Source organism: Micropterus dolomieu, linkage group LG17 (assembly GCF_021292245.1).
Source record: "Micropterus dolomieu isolate WLL.071019.BEF.003 ecotype Adirondacks linkage group LG17, ASM2129224v1, whole genome shotgun sequence".
Lineage (NCBI taxonomy): Eukaryota > Metazoa > Chordata > Actinopteri > Centrarchiformes > Centrarchidae > Micropterus > Micropterus dolomieu.
In genome coordinates, this window is record NC_060166.1 from 2,756,835 (window position 1) to 2,780,549 (window position 23,715).

At 41.8% G+C, this 23,715-nt stretch overlaps 1 protein-coding gene across 2 annotated transcripts; it reads left to right on the forward strand.

Moving 5' to 3' along the window:
- Positions 1 to 15,910: 15,910 nt before the first annotated feature.
- On the forward strand, positions 15,911 to 22,826 carry LOC123986524 (EF-hand domain-containing protein D1-like). Of its 2 annotated transcripts, none has more exons than XM_046074817.1 (2): positions 15,911 to 16,238; positions 20,740 to 22,826. In XM_046074817.1, exon 2 carries the CDS (start codon positions 21,341 to 21,343, stop codon positions 22,139 to 22,141), a length of 801 nt encoding a protein of 266 aa, XP_045930773.1. In that variant the 5' UTR covers positions 15,911 to 16,238; positions 20,740 to 21,340; the 3' UTR covers positions 22,142 to 22,826. Both variants share the same exon structure in this region, with proteins under 2 accessions (XP_045930773.1, XP_045930774.1).
- The last annotated feature ends 889 nt before the right edge of the window (positions 22,827 to 23,715 follow it).

A 23,715-nucleotide genomic window follows, 5' to 3' on the forward strand; every position in this document is an offset into this window, starting at 1 on the left:
ATAGTGATGGCGTGGCCTAACTTCACCCCTTTCACGGCAGCCAATATGGTGTCGACACGTGCCGGAGACAATTGTGCCCGCATCGTTGTCGAATCCCATACTACCCCTAGGAACGTAGTCCGTTGGGTGGGCGCCAGCACCTCGCCAGCTCTCGAGACTGGGCTAGGATGAGCCAGTCGTTGATGTAGTTGAAATCCGGACGCCCTGGAGCCTCAGCGGGGCCATTGCTGCATCCATACACTTGGTGAATGTGCGAGGGGAAAGTGCCAGGCCAAATGGAAGAACCCGATACTGGTAAGCCACACCCCTGAAGGCGAACCTCAGGAACTCCTGTGAGAAAGACGGATGGAGACGTGGAAATAGGCGTCCTTTAGATCTATCGTGACGAACCAATCCTCGGATTGGATGTGCGTCACGATGGCGGGGATAATGAGCATCTTGAACCTGAATCTCCACAGAGACCGGATAGTACCCGCAGATCCAAAATAGGGCGCAGCCCTCCGTCCTTCTTGGGGACTATGAAGTACCAGCTGTAGAACCGGCGTCTCTGTCTGGGGGGGAGACATGTTCCACGGCCCCTTTCTTCAGCAGAGTACGAGCTTCCTGTCCCAACACCGGACCTTGCTCCGGGTGGACCACAGTCCAAACCACCCCGTTGAATTTTGGAGGGCGGGTTTTGAACTGTAGTCGAAACCCATGTATGGCAGTGTGCAGGACCCACGGAGAAATGTTCGTCAGGCTCCGCCAAGCCTCTGCAAAGTCTGCCAATGGAACAGCCCCTCGGGGCTGGTGGTCGGTGTCGCGTGTGATCTTCTGGCGGACCCCTGAAGCCCCAGAACAGCAGGGGAGAGCCGCCGAAGATCCACGGTGAGTGAGTCTGAACGCCGCCTGACTGCAGACCCTTGGGGCAGGCATTACGGCGTGGACTCAATGGTGGCAGGTGCGTCCTGAACGTGTAAACGGCGGGATAACATCACCCGTTGCCACGGCGGAGGGGACCTCGATCGGCCTCCGGGAGGTAATTCAGTGATAGGGGTGTGGAAAGACGTGTAGAGAAGGGTCTGCCCCATGATTACTCAGTTCATCTTGTAAATCAGGAAAGAATGGCAGAGACCGGCGTGGAGGTGGCGCGTGGTGCTTAAGAAACCTTTCATCAAGCTTACCACTAGCCTGTGGTGTCTGCTCCTCCTGTGGCCAGTTGATGTTGAGCTTAGCCACGGCTCTAGTCACCACCTCCAGCAGCACGTCATAGTCGGGCGCCACCAGATGACGCCGCCCCAACACCCGGAAGTCATCGTCCACTACGCTGAGCACGTCCGCCTCCTCGGAGTCGGATTGCTGCAGCGTCTCCGGATCCAAACCACGAGCGGGAGAAGCCGAGAACGGGCTCCCCGAATGAGGAAAGGAAGCGTCGGAGCCAGCAGATGAAGGTCGGGAAAAAGCCTCAGCCGTCCCGAAATCCTCTGACAGATCACACTGTGAACCCCATGAGTGAAGCCGCCGGGCCGCCTCAGCGGCCGCTGGGCCCACTCCACGGGGAAAACACATCCGGCCATCCTCGGAAAAGAGAGCCATGCTGTACCTCAGTACCCGCACGGAAAGGGCTTCGCAACGGGCGCAGGCAGCCCCCTCAAGAGCTGCTCGGGCGTGCTCCATCCCCAAACATGAGACACACATCTCATGAGAATCTCCATCCGTGATGTACTGAGGGCAAGAAAAAACACACCTTCTGTACATCTGGTTGCCGGACATGCTGGTAGATTTCTTCTTCAGGTAAGACACACTGCTTGTACGACTAGAGCTTTCTTCAAACAACATACAGAGCGCCTGCTGAATAGAAAAAAGCTAATGATGAGTGTGTACAGGTGTGCTTTATACTCCTGCGGTTATTCCGTCACACCTTACCGTTCTAGCAACAAGCCAATAGGATTGGAGTGATTTCATTCACGTTCAGACCTACTACGCCTAGAGGCGGTCCCATAGAGTCGTAACCGACGCAGTTCGAGTTCCCTCGAAGGGGAACATACAATATAATTGTAATATACATACATTCTCTCTACAAGTGTTAAAATAAACACAGTTATAGGCACCTTCAGCCTCAGGGTAAGGCCTGTTATTCCTCAGAGATTCAGTTCTGCAACCCTGTGGTATCACTTCGGTGGCTTCATCGATCAACAGGGGAGCATACGAGACGCAGTTAATGGCTATAAAGCACACAAAGGCCAATGCATTATATTTAGTGTAAGATGTAAAGAGAATATTTACTAGGGTAAAGTAAGGTAAAGCGAGTCACATTTTTGGTTAACTGCTTTTTTAAACAACCTAAATCAGTTAGAATGTATTAAATTGTATATGTATTGTTTAAATAGTTTGTAGTGAAGGGATCTATGTCGAAATTATGCCAATCATTTATGCTTTAACAAATTTGTTTATCTATAAACACCATCTGAAGTCCCCTTTTGCCAGATTGGATGCATCCTGGTCTAACAACACAGTTTAGGGCTAATGCTAGTAAGCACAGTGCAGCAGTTTCATGAAAAAAAGATAACAGTTTAAAGTTGTTAGTAGGAATAATGTGTCTGAATATCAAATTTTAGGTTAGTAATTTCTTAAATACACTAGGATACACAAAAGATGACATCCATACAAAGAGGAGAGGGAAAAAAAAGAACAGGAACACAAGCTAAGTTTTTCAACCAGGGCCTGGAATATCCCTAACTTGCGGTACAAAACAAGTGAATGGATTGGTAAGAGACCGTGCACTAGTTAAATACTCCCATTACTTCCAGAAAAGCATTTAAAAAACTTATTTACATAGTCTAGTATTAATAACTGAAGACATTTAGGCTTTAGGTTACTAGAAAAACATGAATTTTATACATTGTTGAAATAATTTTAACTATATTAATATGTTAGAGTTACTGCATAAAATATTTCTTTAATATATTATATATGTTGTTAAATGTTAATATATTGTTAAAATGTCTAATATTATGTTTGTTAAATGTTGTAAAAGTATTTCTCAGATGTTTAATGATTCATTTAAAAGTAAATAATAAAGTATCCCCACTTTATCTAACACTGTCAGGTTATATGGGACAGGTCTGTAAATTATATTTTAATAAATGTTTGAGACAGTTACAACCGTATTGTTATTAATCTCTAGTACACAGACAGTATAAATGCATTTAAAAGCAAAAATAATATATTGTTATATCATGAGCGACTGAATTATCATACTAATTAGATTTACACTACGGCATACCATGCAGTCCGGGAGTCAAGTAATTTGAAAAAGAACTACAGGACTACTTCTGTGATGTGTCACACCATTCACAACCTTTTGCATCATATCCAATAGACATTCTAGAACATCACAACAACAATTGTCGCGATTGGTTTACAAAATTAACCATGTACAGTAGCATGCCCACACGCAGAAGCGTAACACTCAACCCAGCACCCTATGACAAATAAAAAAAAATAACTTATCATGTGCCGGTCGTTCTCCGTCAAATAAATGATGTTCTTCTGTAATACAATAATCAACTTACGTGAGGTTACATTCTTTGTATTAAAACACATTAGGCCTACTAGTCAACAATGCATAAATATGAAACCCTATTTACCTAGAAAATGAGCTATCCGCTGTCTCCTGCCTTCCGCATCATCATGTGGTGAAACATCCACACAATTCAGAGCTGTCTGAAAGAAACTTTTTTTATATTAAAAAGAAAATCAGATGAAATAGCCAATACGAGCAATACACCTACATAATTAATTTGAGGGTTTTAACTTAGCAGCAACATGAGACATCTTGGATAGGATCTGAAGTGAAACAGCAGCAACAGCAAACTGCACCAGAGGTTCCGACTAAAAAGGGAAGCCTTGCAGGGATGTCTTTATCCCCATCTTATGCCCCAAAAACACATCCTATTTTCACACATACGTCTTATATATTACCTTTTATTACCTCAAACCTCCCATTCGCATCGAGACATCTCTGGTGGAGGAAAGGGGAGTCCTTAGAATTAGTATGATAGACTATATATAAATAGTGTTCTAAATATACATAGACCCTTGTGTCATAATTTACTGAATTAGAATTTTATCTATCAACATTTATAAGAAATATATCTGATCTGTTCAATCTCATAGTAGCCCTTTTTTTATATAAACGTTGTGAAAAATGATGCACGCGAACCGCAGACTAGTAGGGGCATATCACCGAAGGGGACGTCTCACTCGGGACATGTCACCAAACAAGCTTTTTTAAATAAAGGATAGATTTAAATAATCACCATTTGATTTCAGAATCCACACAAGTTGTGTTACAACCTACATTATAATAATAATAATATTAATAATTCACATTTGTTGACCTGAAGATCGAACTTAAAATAAATAAACTCACTGTATATTACTCTTGCAACGATACAGACAATTGTCTGTAACGTGTACAAATGGCATCAGGACATACCACGTGCTATAGCAGAGCTGTAAGATGAGATAAAAACATTTTGTCTAAATCTGATGTTACACTTTTATGTTAGATCATCAGATATCCGACTTTTGACAGAAGGAGGTAGAGATCTCATATGTATGCATCACACCTAGAGGATGTCTTTCTCGTGTCATTGACTCTGGCATTTGATATTTGCAACATCTGAAACCGGACTTAGTGCCATGTAGACTAGAGACTATAGTACCTTACATTGATCAGACAGATGTTTTCTACATCCAAGATTTGCTCTTTCATCTTATGCCGACAGACACCTGCTTTTGACAGGTTGATGGGATCATTTCTCATTCCCTCCATGAGAAAGTTCGCAGAATCATATACAACAAATTCACGACGGCTCGCCCGAAAACCTGTCTATGTGATGTGGGGGACATATCCTATTTTGGCACCCATCAAAGCTAAAAAGCGGATCAACCCCATAATAATATTCATATCGATGGCTGTCACTTCTCTGTAAGAGCCATATGTTTTGGTGTTCTCAAGCATAAATCCATCCCCTTTCACTAACTCTACTGTCTGCTCTTTGTAACTTTTAGTTCCTGATAACAACACTGCATCACATAGACTAATGTACCCTATATTACAATGATAAAGATAAAACATCAACGCTCTACTTTCACAGTTTTATCCTGTAATACCCGGTAGTCTGACATTATGGTCTATGCAGAGATAGATGGCTGTGAATATACATCCGCATTCGCGCGTTCATGTCAAACCGACACCTGTCTAGCTGTGATCCCATCCTGTTCTCATGCCCCATCAGCTGTCACACACAGGCAACACCCTCCCCAGTTACACTATAGGCATCGCATAGCAGTTCTTAACGAGTCACAATAACTATAGGACTAAAATAAGTGTTTCTTCTCTCCTCTCTGACAATGAGACAGGTTATTGCGAGTGTCGTAAGAACCACATAAGAATGAAAAATAATCACACACGCATTTGTAAACATCTTGTGATAGCCATCTGTTTTGTGTTCTCATGCATAATCCCAAGAGTTTAAATCAAGAACGAAAAATAATCATACATGCATTTGAAACATTTGTTATTGAGAGTTTAAAACAAGAATGATAAATAATCACTGGCACATTTGAAACAGCTTGTTACTGAGAAAGTTTAATTGTCATTATTATTTGCTATAAGACAGTTTAGCCACAGTTAAGAAAAAGCATACATAAAATCCACACTGAATCTCAACACACCCTCCTGCCTCTACAGCACATTCTCACAACTATATGTTACTGCATGTAAGAGACAGAGGCTCACACACCCGCAACGCGGTCATTCAACACAAGAGGCAACAAGATTCTCATGGCTTCCAGTGGAATTTGAGGACCTTATATCAGCTTTAAAGGCCGTCCCTCAGAAATCCCGTGATGCATAGCGGTGACAGGAGTTTTGTTAAAATTGATTAAAAAGCCTCCTATTTGCTTGGAATACAAAAGATACTTTGTAATTTATGTTTTCTTAAATGCTTCTGGTCAGAATATAATGTTTTTTTATCGGTAATTGTCATTCCTATGACAGTTTACTATTGAAACCATTAGTGAAGGGACTGTTTTATTTAATAGCCTTGTGACCGGAGAAATTATTGTCAAGCTACTGCATACAATTCTTACAGTTGATTGTTCAGCTGGTCTGTTAATGAGTAATTGTCACAATGCCAGGGAACATGTACTCCGGTCAAATTCTCCAAAACTCAGATGAACCTACTGGGTTTGAGGTGTTTTGTTGAACTAGACTTGTTGTTGCACTGCACCCCCCATGGTAGGTGATGTAAGAAAAAAAAAGACAAAGATCCCAGAAAACAGCGCTGGTCTCAACAAACTCTCTGAAACTTAAATGATCTAATTGGGTTTGAGGCGTTTCGTTGAATTAGACTTGTGACAGCACCGCTGCGGCCCCATGGTGGGCGATGTCAAAAGAAAAACCCCAGAAAACAGTACAGGTCTCACACACGGAAGGCTACCTGGTTTGCTTTAATCGACCGAGTTACCCCCGTCACAAGAGGAAGCAAGATTCTCTGCATTTTATGCTTTAAAATCTAGATGTCTAGATTTGTCCCATCATATTAGTAAGTCATTATAGGATTATAATACATAATACTTTAAAGAGGTGGTATTACACTTATTTTCAGGTTCAAAATCTTATTTAGGGGTTGTACCACAACAGGTTTACATGGTTTAATTTTCAAAAAACACCATATTTTTCTCATACTGCACATTGCTGCAGCTCCTCTTTTCACCCTGTGTGTTGTACGCTCCGCTCTTGAGCTACAGAGTGATGAATGTTACTTGCACATGCGCAGTTCCCAGGTAAGGACTACTAGCCAATCAGAAGCAGAGAAGGGCGGGTCGTAAGAAACAAGGTAGTGTGATCCAAATCAAAGCTGCTTCAGACTGCGACCGTAACCTAGCAGATGGTAGAAGTCCACAACCACACAACATCATTGTTCCACATCTTATCATTAGGACTAAACATTGAACTGTTGCCGGTGTTCTGACGATCTATGCTGCCTTGCCGAAAAATGCTACCATAGTGCAAATCGATAGATTCGACTCTACCCGGCCCTGCTCCGTTTTCCATTGCAGACAGTACCCAGAGATAGTACGTAGCTGGTCGTCATAGCGACGCCACACACAACTGCCGCGACGTAATGTTCAATGCGACACACACACCAGCGATCCACACAGCTTTCTCTTTTTTAAGTTAAAATGTTTCAACATTCCTCAGAATGTAAAGACAGATAAGCGGTATGAAAACCTTCCAGCTGTGTTTTCCTCTGCCGTTGTTGCTGCAACGGTCTGTGTGAGCGGGCGGCTGGCCGGCCTCATACACTCCTCCCGCGTGGCTTTCCCTGTAGCCACTTGCAGAGCTCCTCAACTCCGAAAATATTCAAGCACATTTTTGTTCCGCCATATTTCCGCCAATATTCAAAATCTACACAGCTGATTTCTCAGCTCAAAACTTAGACTTGTCTGTCTGTTTTCACGTTACATTTTAGTATCCCTCAGCTCGCTTGGAACCTCGACGGAGGTGAGGTGATACGAAAAAAAGTACCTGGAAGCAGGTACAGGTGCAACATTTCTACAATGGAAAACCAAACAAAGGCGGTTCGAGCCAAAGGGCCTCCGCTCAGACTAGCTTGGTTTGAGGGCGTGCCTGGCCCCGCTAGCCGCTTGGCAAGCTTTATGACGCGTTTTCATTGTGACGTCACAAGTAAAGGAAGTGAAGGGCTGGACTACAAACGAGCTGTTTTCAGGCGGTTCAGAGCAGAGCTTTCTGTGGGAGATGGGAACTCCCTTTGGGCTGGACTATGGGCTTTTTCACTTTGCAAACCTGTTACATGCACAAAAAAGAGATATAACTCAATAAAGGAGAGGAAAAAAGCCCAAAAGCATAATACCACCTCTTTAATTAATTTAGTTGTATATAGATAACTGTAATATCATGAATTTCATAGGGTTCTTAAATTTTTGTGATGCGCATAAGGATTATAATACACTCTACTTTAATTAATGTAGTTGTATATAGGTAACTGTAATATCATGAATTTCATAGCGTTCTTATGTAGTAATTTTATCTTAAAATACTGTAACAACTTCAAAATCATTTTGATGGTACACTGACTTGTAATATGGAGAATGGCGTCTCTTTCATTACCGGAGCTCCTAGTATTGCACTATGTAGCATTGGAAGCCCAGAAAATCAATCACAAGAACAGCGTAATCCTTTAAGGCTCCAGATCACACACCAACAAGAATTTTCAGCAAGCACGCTACAAGAAGAAGCCGGGGAGAGAATCAGAAAAAGTAGTTTTTACACATCCAAGGGATTTGCTTTGGTGACCAACAGACATAAACCTTATATATATATATATATATATATATACACACACACACATATAAAAAGGTATAGATGGGTGGAGATGGCGCCGTGGATAAGACACATGCCTTTGGTGTGAGAGATTTGGGTTAAATTCTCCACTGTGACCCATCCACCATTGTATTCCTGAGCAGGAGACTTAACCCCTAGTTGCTCCAGAGGCATGCGACCTCTGACATACTTAGTAATTATAAGTCAGTTTGGATAAAAGTGTCAGCTAAATGAATAAATGTAATGTAAGGTATTAAACAGTAAAAGAGACTATAAATAACAGTTTTTTACATGTGCATCTGATTTGTATTATGCAAACAATATGTAGGGGAGAGCAGGGGCGAAAGTACCATTTTTAAGAAAAACCTGATTTTAAAAGATAATGTTTCAGAGAAAGCGCCACCTGCTGGCAACAGGAAATGAAACGTTTCACGCTGTAATGTACTACGCCGAGCAGGTTGAACATATGAACTTCAAAACTGTCCCAGGAAACCCATAACACATTGATGAGGCCATGTTGTAAAACGGGGGCGTGGTGGCGAAGTGCCATGCTTCGCCATGAAACAGGAAGATGTCGTAACTTTACTGTACATGCTTAGATCTGTACGAAATTTTACATGTTTAACAAGACTCCCGCCCTGAACACATATACATGCCGACATTCACCCATGGTAATAGCACCACCTTCTGGCAACAGGAAATGACTTTTAACAAAGCAGCCCCCGTGGTACGTTTCCCCTACATGTATGAAAATCCTCATGTATCATGTCCAGACGAACCAAAAAGCCTCTTGGATGATTTACACACTCCATACTTTAACGAACTCCTCCTAGAGGTTTAGTCCGATCGACTTCAAATTTCTCTTCTCGTCCGTGGCGTGGTGTCCAAAATCGATGATTTGCCGTGAAACGGGAAGTATTTATAACTTCAGTCTGCATCCTCAGATCTGCACCAAACTGTACATGTAAGATGAGAGTCCCGCCCTGAACACTTCCATATGCCAATAAACACACAATGTCATAGCGTCACCTGCTGGCAACAGGAAGTGTAAAGTTTTACGCTGTTATGTACTAATCCCAACATATTTGCCTCACCTGCTTTAAAACAGTCTCAGAAGAGCCTTAAGACATTGATGATGCTATGTTGTAAATCTTGAGTTTTCGGATAACATTGTGTCCTTGGCGTGACGTCAAAGTTAGAAGAACAAAGAAATCTTTGCGGCAATGCCAGGCCGGACTCCTTAGGGTGTTGCTGGGAGACGGGATATGCTCCGTAAGCGTGTAGAGCAGACAGCAAGAGCGAAGAGACCTGAGAACAAGAATGAGAGCGCCGCATGTTGCCGAGTTTTGTTGTCTAGGGCGTGTCTCAGGAGGAAGGCTTTGTTCCCCTGAGAGAGGCTGTCCCTTAACTTTAATGTCTATTTTAAAATCTATTTGCGCGTATTTTAATCAAATATCTTCCCACAATCAAACCTTAATTGTCATAACAGTAGACCATTCTTAGCTTCAAGCATTTGATAAAAAGGAAAGGAAACAATTACTTAATCATTGTAATGATTGGAATGGTTACCAGTTAAACACATTTTCAGGATTTCAGAATGAAAGAGACTTAACTCAACATTTCCTGGATAATATTGGCTGTTACACATTCTTACTTAGAAAATATAAGCAAGTTACATGAACATGGCATCAGATTATACACAATAGAATACAGAGTGATACATTAAAACAGCGGGAGAGGCATTAAAGAAACAGGGACCTGCAATACTTGGTTCCATGAGAGAACAATTGATCCTCTCACTAGGGAAGAAATGGTTATTTAACATTAACCTCGAGCTAGAAAATTAATTAAGTAGCACAGGATAATATTTCTGTATCATGTTCTTTAACAAGAAACTATATAAAACAGTGTTGAAGCATGGCATTAGTATAACATAAATTAAAGGAATATCAGTGAGTATTGAGGAAGATTAAAACACTGCAAATTAACTTTCTTTATGGATTCTTCTTTTCAACAACAACAAGGTAATATAACTACTCAAATGGAGTGGAGAGACCTACTAAATAACTTAACAAAGATTATTTAATTAAACAAGGTAATAGGGAAGTTATAGGGAGACAGTATTCATTTGTACACACACAGGAATTCGGGGCGTCCTTCTCTGGCGTCTGGAGTTTCTCACACCTAGCTGTGAAAGTTAGAGGGCATGTTAAGAGACCAGACTGAAGAGGAGATCTTTGATGTTTGGAATAATTAGCAAGGGGGCACGGTTGCCATGGTTACCCTGTCATTTGGCTCGTCCTGGGGAGTGTCGGGGTGACACCATTATGGTCATTGAGGTCCTCACCGCCTGGTTCAGGTTGGGGTTGGTCTCTGCGGGGAAAAAAACGGAAATATTCCAGCAGCTGGGGTGCCAGAAAAATACCATAAAATAACAGTAAATAACCCACTCATAAAAATACAGTAATATTCCATAATGACAAGTCTGTAACTTAAATTCTACATAAAATCTTGTGCAATTTTTGTGGCTTTTATTGTTTAATTAAGAACATATACAACTGTAAAAACAATTAAATTAGCTTTAAATATAGTTGAACACTGCTATAATACAAATAATCAGGGTTAAATGTATAGTAAAGTGCTGCTTTTAATTGAGTTTTATTATATAATTTCACATCAACAAAATCTCGTTAATGTAATCAATATATTGTAAAAAAGAATGATACAACACCTGCAAATATTAGATTTTCCTTTAATAAAAACATCAAAATACTGTTCTAAAACTGGTAATCAGCTGTGTGTGTGTGTTCATTGGACTTTTGGACCATTCTTCTAGAAGGGCATTTGTGAGGTCAGGGACAGATGTCGGATGAGAAGGCCTGGCTCGCACTCTCCGCTCTAATTCATCCCAAAGGTGTTCTGTTGGGTTGGGGTCAGGACTGTGCAGACAAGTTCTCCACACCAAACTCGCTTATCCATGTCTTTATGGACCTTGCTTTGTGGACTGGTGCGCAGTAATGTTGGAACAGGAAGGGTCCATTCCCAAACTGTTTCCACAAAGCTGGGAGCATGAAATTGTTTTGGTATGCTGAAGCATTAACAGTTCCTTTCACTGGAACTAAGGGGCCAAGCCCAACCCCTGAAAAACACCCCCACACCAAACTTTACACACTTCGCACAATGCAGTCAGGCCAGTACCATTCTCTTGGCAACTGCCTAACCCAAACTTATCCATCAGATTGCCAGTTGCCAATGCTTCGTCACTCCAGAGAACACGTCTCCACTGCACTAGTGTTTAGTGGCGGCGTGCTTTTCACCATGTATCCGATGCTTTGCATTGCACTTGGTGATGTAAGGCTTGGATGCAGCTGCTCGGCCATGGAAACCCATTCCACGAAGCTCTCTATGCACTGTTCTAGAGCTAATCTGAAGGCCACACGACGTTTGGAGGTCTGATGCTGTTGACTCTGCAGAAAGTTGGCACCTTCTGCAGATGCATCGACCCCGCTGTGATTTTATGTGGCCTACCACTTCAAAGCTGAATTTCTGTTGTTCCAAATCGCTGCAAACCTTTCACCCCCTCCTTTGGGGTACTTCGGCTGTCTGTTGAGGGAGAAGACACAAAAAAGGGTTTTAGTGCATATCGCTAATTTTTTCCTTCGTGACAACTGTGAGGGGGGTGAATTTTTTTTTAACTCACTTGTTTAAATTATATTAAGCCTTAAAGTGCCGCATTATTAGGGCTGTGGCCGCTTTGATTGACAGGTACCTTTAGTCGCTGCCACTGCTAGCACTCGGTCTGCTGTCTGTTAGCCTCACTAAGCTACACGGAGCTCTGAGGCTCACCATGTCGGAGACTTTTGGACATTTCTACGTGCAGATACCGGATGAATAATGGCAGGCTGTGCAGTTCATTGGAGAGAGAACCTCCAGGAAATCCGTGTTCTACTTGGTGAGTGAAATTCCTGTATTTTATTTATGTGTTAACATTTAACAGGTATCGCTGTCGTCATATAGCTTGTTAGCTTAACATTAGCCAGATACGAGCAATATAAAAGCTGCTGTAGTGTGTTCTAACTGCAGCTTTTAATGAGTCAAAGACAAGTCAGCAAGAAGAGAGAAGCCAAAATGTAACGTTATTAGATTAACCTTAGTGTTAGACATTAGGGTGATAAGAATAAGAACTGACCAAACAGTTTTCCGAAGACTGCTGCGGGAAATGATGACAAAATCTTGCGATATTTGGCAGCTCCATCAAGGGTTGCGTACTGAAGGTGCTGTCACAGCTTGGACTGCAAATGCAGTCAGGGCTCTGAGAAAATCGCCTTGTTACTTTCGTCCCGTGTTACTTTCGCCCCGGTTTACCCTTACTGTAAAAGGGAGTGAGAAGGGGGAGAAGTTTGTTGGGAGCTTGACGGACTGGTGACTGGAGGTGCAGTTGTTGTTGTTGTACAGGGAGAATAGGAGAGGGGAAAGAACGCAGCCTAGAGGGGAACCAATGCTGATGGTACGGGAGTCAGAGAAATGTTTTCCCAGCTCCATGTGCTGCATTGCAGATTCCGGAGCTCTGCCAGTGAGGCTGTGAATTCTCCAGTCGCGTCGGACGCTGCACAAAGGTATTAATCATCACTTCCTGTGTCCCCTCTGTTGCGCTGCATAGTACTTGGCGCTGTGACGACAACTGACTATTGGTATGTAGATGTGTTCTGGGAGTGACTGTTATCAAAGTTTGGTGCAGATGTGAGCATGTACACTGAAGAACAACTTTGTCTTTCATGGCGAATCATCAACTTTGGACGCCACGCCTCGGGCACGCTGTTCCACGAAAACTCCCCATTTGCACAACTTTTAGTTGGACTAATTCTCTAGGAGGAGTTCGTTAACGTACGAAGTGTGGAGGAAATAAAAAATAAAAAAAATTCCAAAAATGACCAAATGCCTGCTTCATTGAAGGTCACTTCCTGTTGCCAGTAGGTGGCGTTATGACTATAGGTGAATATCGGCATGTACATGTGATCTTTTTGCATGTGCATTTTCACATACGAGGAATTTGGCTTTGTATGAATTGGTGCTTACAGTACACATAATACATAAATAGTAATATAAATATATAAAAAGTAAGGATATCAAAAAAATTTACAAGTATATTAAAAAATACAATAATACTATAATACAATGCTGACAAGTGCAAAAGTTGGCATGAGCATACATCATGTACAGTCAAGTTACAACAACTTCCTGTGTCATGGCAAGCGTTTAACTTTGCTGCCACACCACCGCCACGCCGTTAACTGCAAACTCACAAGTTTTACAACGTGGCTTCATCAATGTGTTAAGGGTTTTCTGGGACAGTTTTGAAATTGATATGTCCAACCTGCTAGGAGTAGTACATTACAGCACAATGTGTCATTTCCTGTTGCCACGAGGTGGCTCTGCGACTTTAAGTGAATATTGGCATGTGGCTGTGTTCAGGGTGGGACTCTTATAGTAAATTACAAATTTGGTGCGGATGTTAGCATGTAGACTAAAGTTACAACAACTTCCTGCTTTATGACGAATAATTGATTTTGGACGCCACGCCATGGGCATGCCATTCCACGAAAACTCACCGTTTGCACAACTTTTAATCATCATTGGGTTTAGACTGCATAGCACAAATCCGAAGTCGGTCGGACGAATTCCCTAGGAGGAGTTTGTTAAAGTATGGAGTGTGTAAAATGACAAAAATAACCATCCATCCATCGTCAACCACTTATCCTGCATACAGGGTCGTGGGGGGCTGGAGCCAATCCCAGCTTACATTGGGCGAAAGGCGGGGTACACCCTGGACAGGTCTACAGTCCATCGCAGGTCGCCAAAAATGACCATTAAATCCAAAAAGGCTGACTTCCTGTTTGGTTTAGGCAATGGCTCCAAGAGCCTTTTTTGTGGGTCTGGGCATGATACACATACCACAAAAATTTCTTACGTGTAGGTGAAACTTTGTCTGGGGGCTGCTCTGTAGGGGATGCTGGCGAGCCATTTTGCCACGCCCATGCGCAAAACCCATAAAATATGAATTTTTCTCCACTCCTGAATTTTGCGCAAAGTTTGGTGAGTTTTCGAGTATGTTTAGGCCCCCAAAATTGAGGAAAAAGGAAAGGAAAAAATCTCTTCAGTTTCAATAGGGACCTCACACGTTTCGTGCTCAGGCCCTAGTAAGTGTGTGTCAAGAACACTGCATGCGTGAACTAAACAATGAGGCAGTGTCTACAATCTGAGTCCTGGTGCACATGGTCGTACAGCCTTGTCAGCAGGTGAGACAAAATATTTTCTTAATGTGTCTCTAATGTGGAGAGCCTATTCAGCTGCCCGCTTACCCCTTGGCTTTTGAAACTCCTGTAGACACGCGTTGCCAGCATCCTCAAAGTCAAAGCTGTCATCCTGGCTGGCTTGTCCCACTACTTCATGGCCTAGGTAGTTGCATAAGATGCAGGTTGCCTTGACGATGCTGTCTGCCTGGTCAGGGTTCACCTCCATTGGCATTTTATAAACCCTGAATCTTGAATCCTGAATTCATCATCTGAAAAAGATGCGATGTGCTCTTGACAGGCGGAGGTCGAAGATGCGCTTGTCCTCTTCAATGCGCTTTCCGCCATAGGGTCGGAGCAGATATGGTTTCTTGGCAAAGGCCTTGTCTGCCATGATAACGTGGTTCACCTTCCTCAATTCAGGCACAGACGGTAGCTCCAGTGGCGGTAGAACATTCAGGGTCCCACGGTGGAGCGCCCGTCCCAGCGAAAATGCCTCCGTCGCTGTTCCCATAGCTGTCCACATCGATGGCCAGGAAACTGTAACCGGCTTCCACTAATGCAAGGAGGACAGTGGAAAAGGTTCCTTTATAATTAAAAAAGAGGGAACCTGTGCTCATAGGGGCCTCAATCTTGACATGCTTTCCATCGAGAGCACCTATACAATTAGGGAAGTTGAAAAGTGACATGCCCTATCACATTCTCAAATTAGTGGATGCTAATTCAAATCAATCAATTTTTACATTGTACAATGAAGGCAAATAAACAAAAAACTACAAGAATGTCAAAAAACTAAACAACCAAAGTTTCAATACATATTTTTTTCAGCTGAAAATACTAAAACTGAAATGATTAGTTTTGTAAGCTTTTTGTGATGTTATCCTACTTGCCAATTTTTGCCTCCTCCTGCCAGTTTTTAACAGCAGAGCATTACCGCCATCTTCTGGATTAGGTGAATCTATACATCCATTATCTGAAATTATCATTTTGCTGTTATTGTATTTTGACTGAAAAGAAAAAAACAAAATATGCCATCCTAAACTGTTCTTTGCAAAAGCTGGGAAGTGAAAATTATGGTGACCACAGATGTGGAAGTCAAAAACAACAACAACACAACTATTTGAAACCCTCAATAGACAAGTTTTGCTGTACATTTTAGGTAACTGTCTTATTTTGAAAAAAATGCGACCGGAAGTCCCTCTTATTGGTGGTCACAGGCAGTTTGACAGTGGCTGCCAGCCTCCATTCTCTCTGACAGTTAGTGAGCTGCGTCGCATTCTCAGCATGGCATCTGAAGAGCTGGCTAGGAAGCTGCAGTCGCGCCTGTCCGCTACCCAGGAGGTTGAGACGAGGCCGGTCCCACCCAGACCGCAGGAGCCGGAGGCAGCCGGAGGAGACTCGTCCTCCGAGCTGTCCGCCAAACTGACCCGCAGGCTGGACATCAACGAGGGCAACGCTGCTCCTCGACCGACCCGTGTCTTCAACCCTTACACGGAGTTCAAGGAGTTCTCCCGCAAGCAGATTAAGGACATGGAGACGATGTTCAAAAGGTAAGGCTGAAGCTTAGGCTCCTTTTGTTTGTCCATTTACACATGTAACAGTGGTCCAACATGTTTACTTGTAGTCGAGGGATTGGGACTGAGTGAGCATGTAGGACGGGAAGCTCATGATGAGATTAAGCTACTGCTGCTGAGGGGTGAAGCCTCAGGTGAAAGCACTGGCTGTTAGTTTGCTGACAGATTCAAATTGACTCGCTCACTGCAGGCCCTCACTGATAGCTGGCGTAGCCCATCTAGTGTTGTGTCGTAATTGTGTCGTAATGGAGGGGAGACCTGTGAGCTGTTGTGGTTTTGCTGTAGAAGCCATGGTTAACCCGTCAGATTTTGGCATGCCGCTTGGCCCACGCATAGCCGTTAAATTAAAAAAAAAAAATAAAAAGAGCCGTTATAAAAGATAAGTGTCAACGTAATAGTGTACATTATGCGTTAATATTTACTATGCTATAATTATATATTATTATAGTATATTAATACTATAATTCCTGCAAATATTTATTTATAATAGCCTAATGATAATAATAAAGCAAAGTTTCAATTCATACCACTGTTGTTGTTGTACATTTTATTTGTTCCAAAGTGATTTTAAGTTACACGAACCAAGAATATTCTGTAACCTTACATCATGAGCCAGATGTCTCTTGATTTAAGTTCTAATTTTACATAATAGGGGACTAATTTCAAATTATCATGCAAACATGAAAATGTAATCCCACAATAACATTATAATTTTCCACATTTGTATGTGTTAATTAGGTATAAATTTAAATGAAAATGCAATCATCCAATTTTCATTTTCATTATCACATAGTTGTGTGGGCATTCTAGGACCATATTAAAATGAAAATGGAAACAGCATTTGACATTTCATTTTCAAAGGCTTAACCTGCTCCCCCATGGCCCCCCAAAGTATATTACCCTTAGCCTAACCATCATAGGGTGTGTGCCTAAAGTTATTGATTGTATGCATGTCCACAGGTTAACCCTACAGCGACGCAGATAGGCACCATGGTCGGCACTTGCGGAGCTTCTCAAAACTCCGAAAACGTTTGAACACATTTTCGATTTGCTGTCAATTTTTGTTAAACTGCCGATATTCGAAATCTACACTGTTGATTTCTCGCCTAAAAACTTCTCAGAAGTGTATTTAAAGTTCTGTTTGTGGCCTCTCAGGGGGGTTAAAATAATCTAACTATTTTTTTCTATTAGTCGATTAATCTAACCACTAATTTTGTGTATTCTAAAGAAAATAAAGTTGCCTACTCGATTAACAAACCAATTTATCCAAAATATATATATAAAAACATGTCTGATCAATAAATCAATATTTTATTAAATCATCCTGATGAAGCACATTAGAATAATGACAGTAATGCAGTATGATAATCAAATGTACTTCTGCATCGGTGTGGGCACAAAGAAACATGACAAATGTAAACATATAAAAGAAAAAAGAAACACTGTTATATCTTTCGCGGCAAGGGCACCACCATTGTGCAGTACTATAACCTGTGACGTCACGGGGTTGGTTGGCTTTAACACTAGAACAGAAGGGTTCGTTGTATACCTATATCCACCATAGCGGGTAAGATTTACCCGCTATAAAAATGCCTGATGTTGTGATTATTTCTGCTACATGTTGCTCCAACACACTTTGGGAAGCATTTTGCACATTGGCTGTGCATTTCCAATAAACACCATCCCCATATTTCAGGCATTTACAGAATGTTTATTCCATTTTATTCATTGTCTTCACCGTGCAGGTCGATCGCCTGCGCTGCGCACACGCGGCGGCTCTTTTGATGTCATCCATTCGCCACTGTTATAGATGTTATGTATATTCTAAACACAGCTTGAATTTCAATGCACCATACAATTTACAAAAAAGACTGACTGCTGTAGTGTTTTATAAGCGGTAATAATGTCTCATAATGTCGGCTAGTTCTTACAGTTCTGTTTGTTTTTTCGGACTCCATCGGGCATCCAGAGAGTAACACATAGCTATAAAAGTTTGAAAGTCCAAATAAAAGTAGGCTATTTATTTGAAAAAAAAAAAGATTATCAATTCCAAAATTCATGGTAGATTTTTACCCAACGGAAAAATGTATAGGCCTAATGATCACTGTTACTAAAAAATACACAGCACTGGAAAAGTTATAGCCGGTCAAAAAGCACACGAGGGAGCCTCACGCTCTCTTGAAGGGACCGCAGAACACACCTTCATCAAAGGGAAAAACTAGACTACTGCTGCATTAGTTTTGATGATCATGTAGCAACACAAAACCTATGAGCAGCGGCTTTTATGCATATTTACTTCATTCAAGTGGATCGTTGTAAGATAATGACCCGTCAGATGCAGAATCAACACATCGCTCAGCCCCCACCGTCAGACTCTCCTCCACTCACTGCGCTGAGCAAGTATAATACCTGTAGTGGGAAAGGCGTTGCCAATAGCAAACATAGAATGTTTATCTAAAAACGCGTGACATGAACAGCGCTAAAATAAATGTATTCTGTATAGGGGTAAATTTTACCCGCTGGCGCTTATAGGTATAAATGTCCATTTTTTAAAAATCTGGCTTTATATTGACATTTTTTAATAATAGGGGGTGCTATATAACACACTTAGGAGAAGTCAGAGACTGGGGGACTTGAATATTATATTGAAAAAAAGATACAATCAAAAAACAGCCGCGTGTAAATTTGACCCGTTGGCGGTTCTAGTGGTAAAGGCTCTGTTCAGTAAAAACGCAGAGAAAGATAGAGATAGTGAACGACAGAGATAGCGAAAGACAAAGATAGTGAAAGACAGATAGTGACAGATAGAGATGGTGAACGACAGAGATTGTGAAAGACAAAGATAGCGATAGAAAGAGGTAAGTTAGTGGAAGAGACAGTGAAAAAAAGTGGAAGATGGAGACTAAGGAGCCACAGGACAGAAGAAAACAAACGGGAGGCCACTATTGTATTGCTCCTGGATTTAAAAATGAGTTTTACAGGGTCAAAGCCAAGGACAAAACAGTCCATTTTCACAAACTGCTGCTGAAACGGAAAACTGTACTGCTGGCTAACGGCTCTGAAGAGAGAGAGCCCTCCGATGGCACTGACTCCAGGGTTTGCAGTGAACATTTCTGGAGGAGGATTACATTGAGGAGGAGACCTTTGAGTTTGATAAACTAGTTGTTCGCCAGACCAACAGACTAAAGCCTGAAGTTGCTCCGTCTGTTTTCAATTTCACTGCCTATAATGTGTGCTCTACTGACCACCCAACATACTCTGACAACAGCGGGACAGAGGCATCAGTCCGCCGTAGGTAAAGGGCGCTAAAACGCACCAGCCAGGCAGGGAAGAGACAGGTAGGGCATTCAGCGACCCACAGAAGTCAGCATCAAAGATGCCCACACCAAGATAAAAAAAAAATTATAGAAACGTAGCTGATCATCATGAGCGTCTCGCTCAGTCCAAACAGCAGCACCTGTTACCCCTCCCAACCCAAAACACGTTCCCTAGCCTAAATCTTTCCATAGCAGCATAGGATTTATCTTATGTATCAATATAACATCTAAAATGACTCCGAAATTCAAAACAAACAACCATTACCTGGGCCTGAAAGCATTCCCCTAAAACTCTCATCCTGATTTGATTCACTAGCCAGAGAAGGTCAACACAGTTGATGCAAACCTCAAAGAAATATTTCTTGAATCTTTTCGTGACTCCAACTTTAGATAGCAGTCAGGCTTACACTTCACTCCAGACTCCAAACGTTAGATAATCCTCAAAGTTATTCCAAATTCAGTTGTCTTCCTCACCATTGCCACCGTTTCTTCCCCTAGCAATAAAGTTTTTTAGCATGTGGGATGCTGGCTTTCACTACACGTCTAGTGGCAAGAAATATCATAGCCATCACGAACTAACGTTAAACACAATAATTTTACATTAGGAACATTATTATACTGTTTTTTCCGACCCAAAGTGGTGACCGTCTGAACTTTCATCCAGGACACCGCTGGAGGCCTGACTGTTTTCGTTTTTGTTGTTTTACCACCCCTGAATTGGCTCGCAACTATATATATATGGTTAATGTTAATAGTTAATATGCTATAACGTTAGTTAAAGTCAGATTACTCATGTAGTAAGTTGCATGACTGTCCATAGATGTTACAATTAACGTTACAGTTTTGTACAATTCATCATCACAAATAACTACAGCACATAACTGGACATTGAACCAAACTACAGCACATAACTGGACATTGAACCAAACTACAGCACATAACTGGACATTGAACCAAAAATAATCACCACTGCACCCAACCACCACTGCAACAAAATGTCTATACATGGTTAATGAATGAATAACACAACAAGAAACAGTGTTTCAGTATAAGATTCTTTTATATGCTTTAAACCAATAGTCAGGATGTAAGTACAAAGGATTCCATGATAAGGCTGTCAATATCAGTTGGGTACCTAAAAACAGTAAATGTGTTTACAGGTTAGGCAGACATGCATGCGTCTGGTGGCCAGCAGCAATTTCCCAGAAGCTGACATCTGTAAGGAGATAGAGCAGGAGACAGGCAGTGTCCACAACCTCGCGACAGTCAGTGTCAGCACCCAGACTGATCCACTTGAACAGGATACAGAAGAGGGAGGCAATAAGCAGTACATTTGCACAGGCACTTTGACAGATGACATACTTAACAACCACATATTAAAAAATGACCGTTCATATTGTACTTCTGTGAAAGGTCTCTCCCCAGCTACGGCATTGTCATCTCAGCAAGATCTGGACCTTATCAGTGAGGGCTGTGAAGAGTCTGAGGTAGAAAGTTTAATGGAAGAGAGTCAAGATAATCCCAATGATGATGAGTTTGAGTTGGGTAGTGAGGAAAGCATCAGTGATGAGGATCAGAGTTTCAGGGATGTTGAGGATGAGGAACCAAATGGCTCACGAGAGCGAAAAAGTATTGTGTCGACAGGAGAATTGTTGAAGCTCTTTCATGTGTGTCATTGGGAAGGCTGTGGCAAATGTTTGGTGAGGCCACCGACAGAATCCAAAAGTGGATTTGGGCTTAGGAACAATACAGAATGCATTGATGGCCATGACTATGTGGCATTCTCAGCCTTTAGTTAGAGGAATTATGGAATGCAATGTTTCTGTCCCTGCTGCTGTATTTGTCACTGGAAATGAGAGCAGTCCATTCATGGAGGTGTGCGACACCATTGGTCTGGAAACCATCTCAAAAAGACAGTGGTTCAACAAACAGAAGGCTTATGTCATCCCAGAGGTCAACAATACCTGGACAGTACACAATGAGGCTGTACTGAGTGCCATAGGTGATGAGCCACTCATTGTGTCAGGAGACTCCAGATATGACAGTCCAGGTCACAACACCTCATATGGAACCTACTCACTCCTGGACATCAAGTCGAAGTTGGTGGTGGCACAGGAAACTGTTGAAGTCACAGAGGTGAAGAACAGTTATTGGCTTGAGGTGGATGGTATGGAGAGGTGCCTTTCCAAGTTGGGAGAATATGATGTGACCATATCTGTTTTGGCAACCGACTGCCACCCATCAGTGCAGAAAGTCATGCGTCAGGAACATAAATCTATACAGCATGAATATGACCCCTGGCACATTGTTGAGTCTGTCAAAAAACGACTGCTGCAATGCCACAATGAAGAGTTGTTTGAGTGGATCAGAATGATCACAATCCACCTCTGGTTTTGCGTCACAACATGTGAGGGAAGTGTGACAAAGTTGAAAGAGAAGTGGATCTCAATCCTGCATCACATAACCAATGTGCACCACTGGGTATTTGGTGAGACAATGACCAGGTGTGAGCACCCTACCTACGCCCATGAAATAGAGTCAGCATCCATGGCTCCTCCCTAGCTATGCTGCCTTTCAACACCTGCAGAAGATAGTGCTTGACAAGCAGCTCCTGAAGAAATTGGAGAAAACCACACAGGGCATTCACACAGGACAGCTAGAGAGTCTTCACTCCCTGTACATGAAGTACGCCGCAAAGAGGAAGAAATTTCTGAGGGAGTTAATATAAGTCAACATAAACACCAGTACTCCAAGTCTGCTCAACAGTATGTGGTGACCCCACTGAAGGTGGACAAGGATTATACCTTCAGGAAGGAACATAGTGGCAGGAGTGATCAATAGGTGTAAGTCGACATCCATCCGGGCAACATTGCAGGAGCTGAAAACGGAGACTGTTATCACGCTGGCCCAGCACAAAGGTGTGGAAAAACCAGAGAAAGTGGTGTCTGTTGCCAAGCATCTGAGCAGATTCGCATCCTCACAGCACCGTAACACAGCTGACTGAGGAAGAGCAGAAGAAGAAGAACAACAACACAAAGTTCCTCAACATTTTAAAGTGACTAACACTATCCTATACATTGACAAAAATTAATTTCCTTGATTGTTCCATGATTACACTGTATATTAGAATTAATTTAGAGAAAAAAATTTTTCTAAATGAGTTAGATGGATTTGCATTACTGTAGGAACACTGCAGAGTGTTTATGAAGGTATTTTTGTGTTTTTTTTAATGCAAGCAAAAAAAATAAACAGGCCTTTTTTTGTGTCACAAAAAGTTTTAATTGCTAATTTGTCCTTATTGATTGCAAGTTAAAAAGTTTTCCTTGCGAGTCAGAAAGTTTTGCAAGTTCATAAGTTTTCCTTGCAAGTCAGAAAGTTTTGCAGGTTCAACCGTTTTGCAAGTGAGAGAGTTTTGCAAGTTGAAAAGTTTTGCGAGTCAAAAAAGGTCTAAATAAGAGATTCTATTGGTGGTTTGACTGACCAATAATGGGTTTGCATCAAACGCATGGCCACGCCTACAATCCCCTCACTCCAACAGCTCCGTCCACTTTCTGGAGACAGAGCTGTAGCGTGTACAGGCCTTTTTATATACAGTCTATGGTACAGGCTAGATGGAGTGACGTTGTGTCGCTCATTGCAATAGAAATGCTTTTTAAATGTAGTATGGCATATTTTAATGATTATTTATATTTACTGTTGGCAAGGTCACGGAGTCTATCGCTGTCTAGAAGGCTTCTCCCCTTCGTTTCTCTATCCCACCTGGAATAACTCTTCCTTGTAGCCAGTATTAATAAGTGTAAATTTCTCATCATTTAAAGTACATTATTAGTGCAAGTCTGAGCTCAGTTCAGTGTCAGACATGCTCTTGTCATTTAATCACTATGCCTAGAAAATAATTATTTGATGTTAAACTTTATGATTACTCTATTAGAGTGATTGTTTAAACATGTAAGGCTTTCCATCCATGGTCACAGTATACTGAGCCAGTATACTGACCAGTACTTCAACCACCTAGCTTGACTTACCTGCATTGCTGTTAAATATTCACATTTCTTCTCAAAACTACTAAATAGCATTTAAATGCACATTAAACCACTTGATGAAATATTACAATAAATCATATTTAATGGCAAACA

Bases quoted from the DNA above. Each gene is read 5' to 3' on its own strand.
- LOC123986524 (XM_046074817.1), top strand. From the start codon at position 21,341: ATGGCCATGACTATGTGGCATTCTCAGCCTTTAGTTAGAGGAATTATG.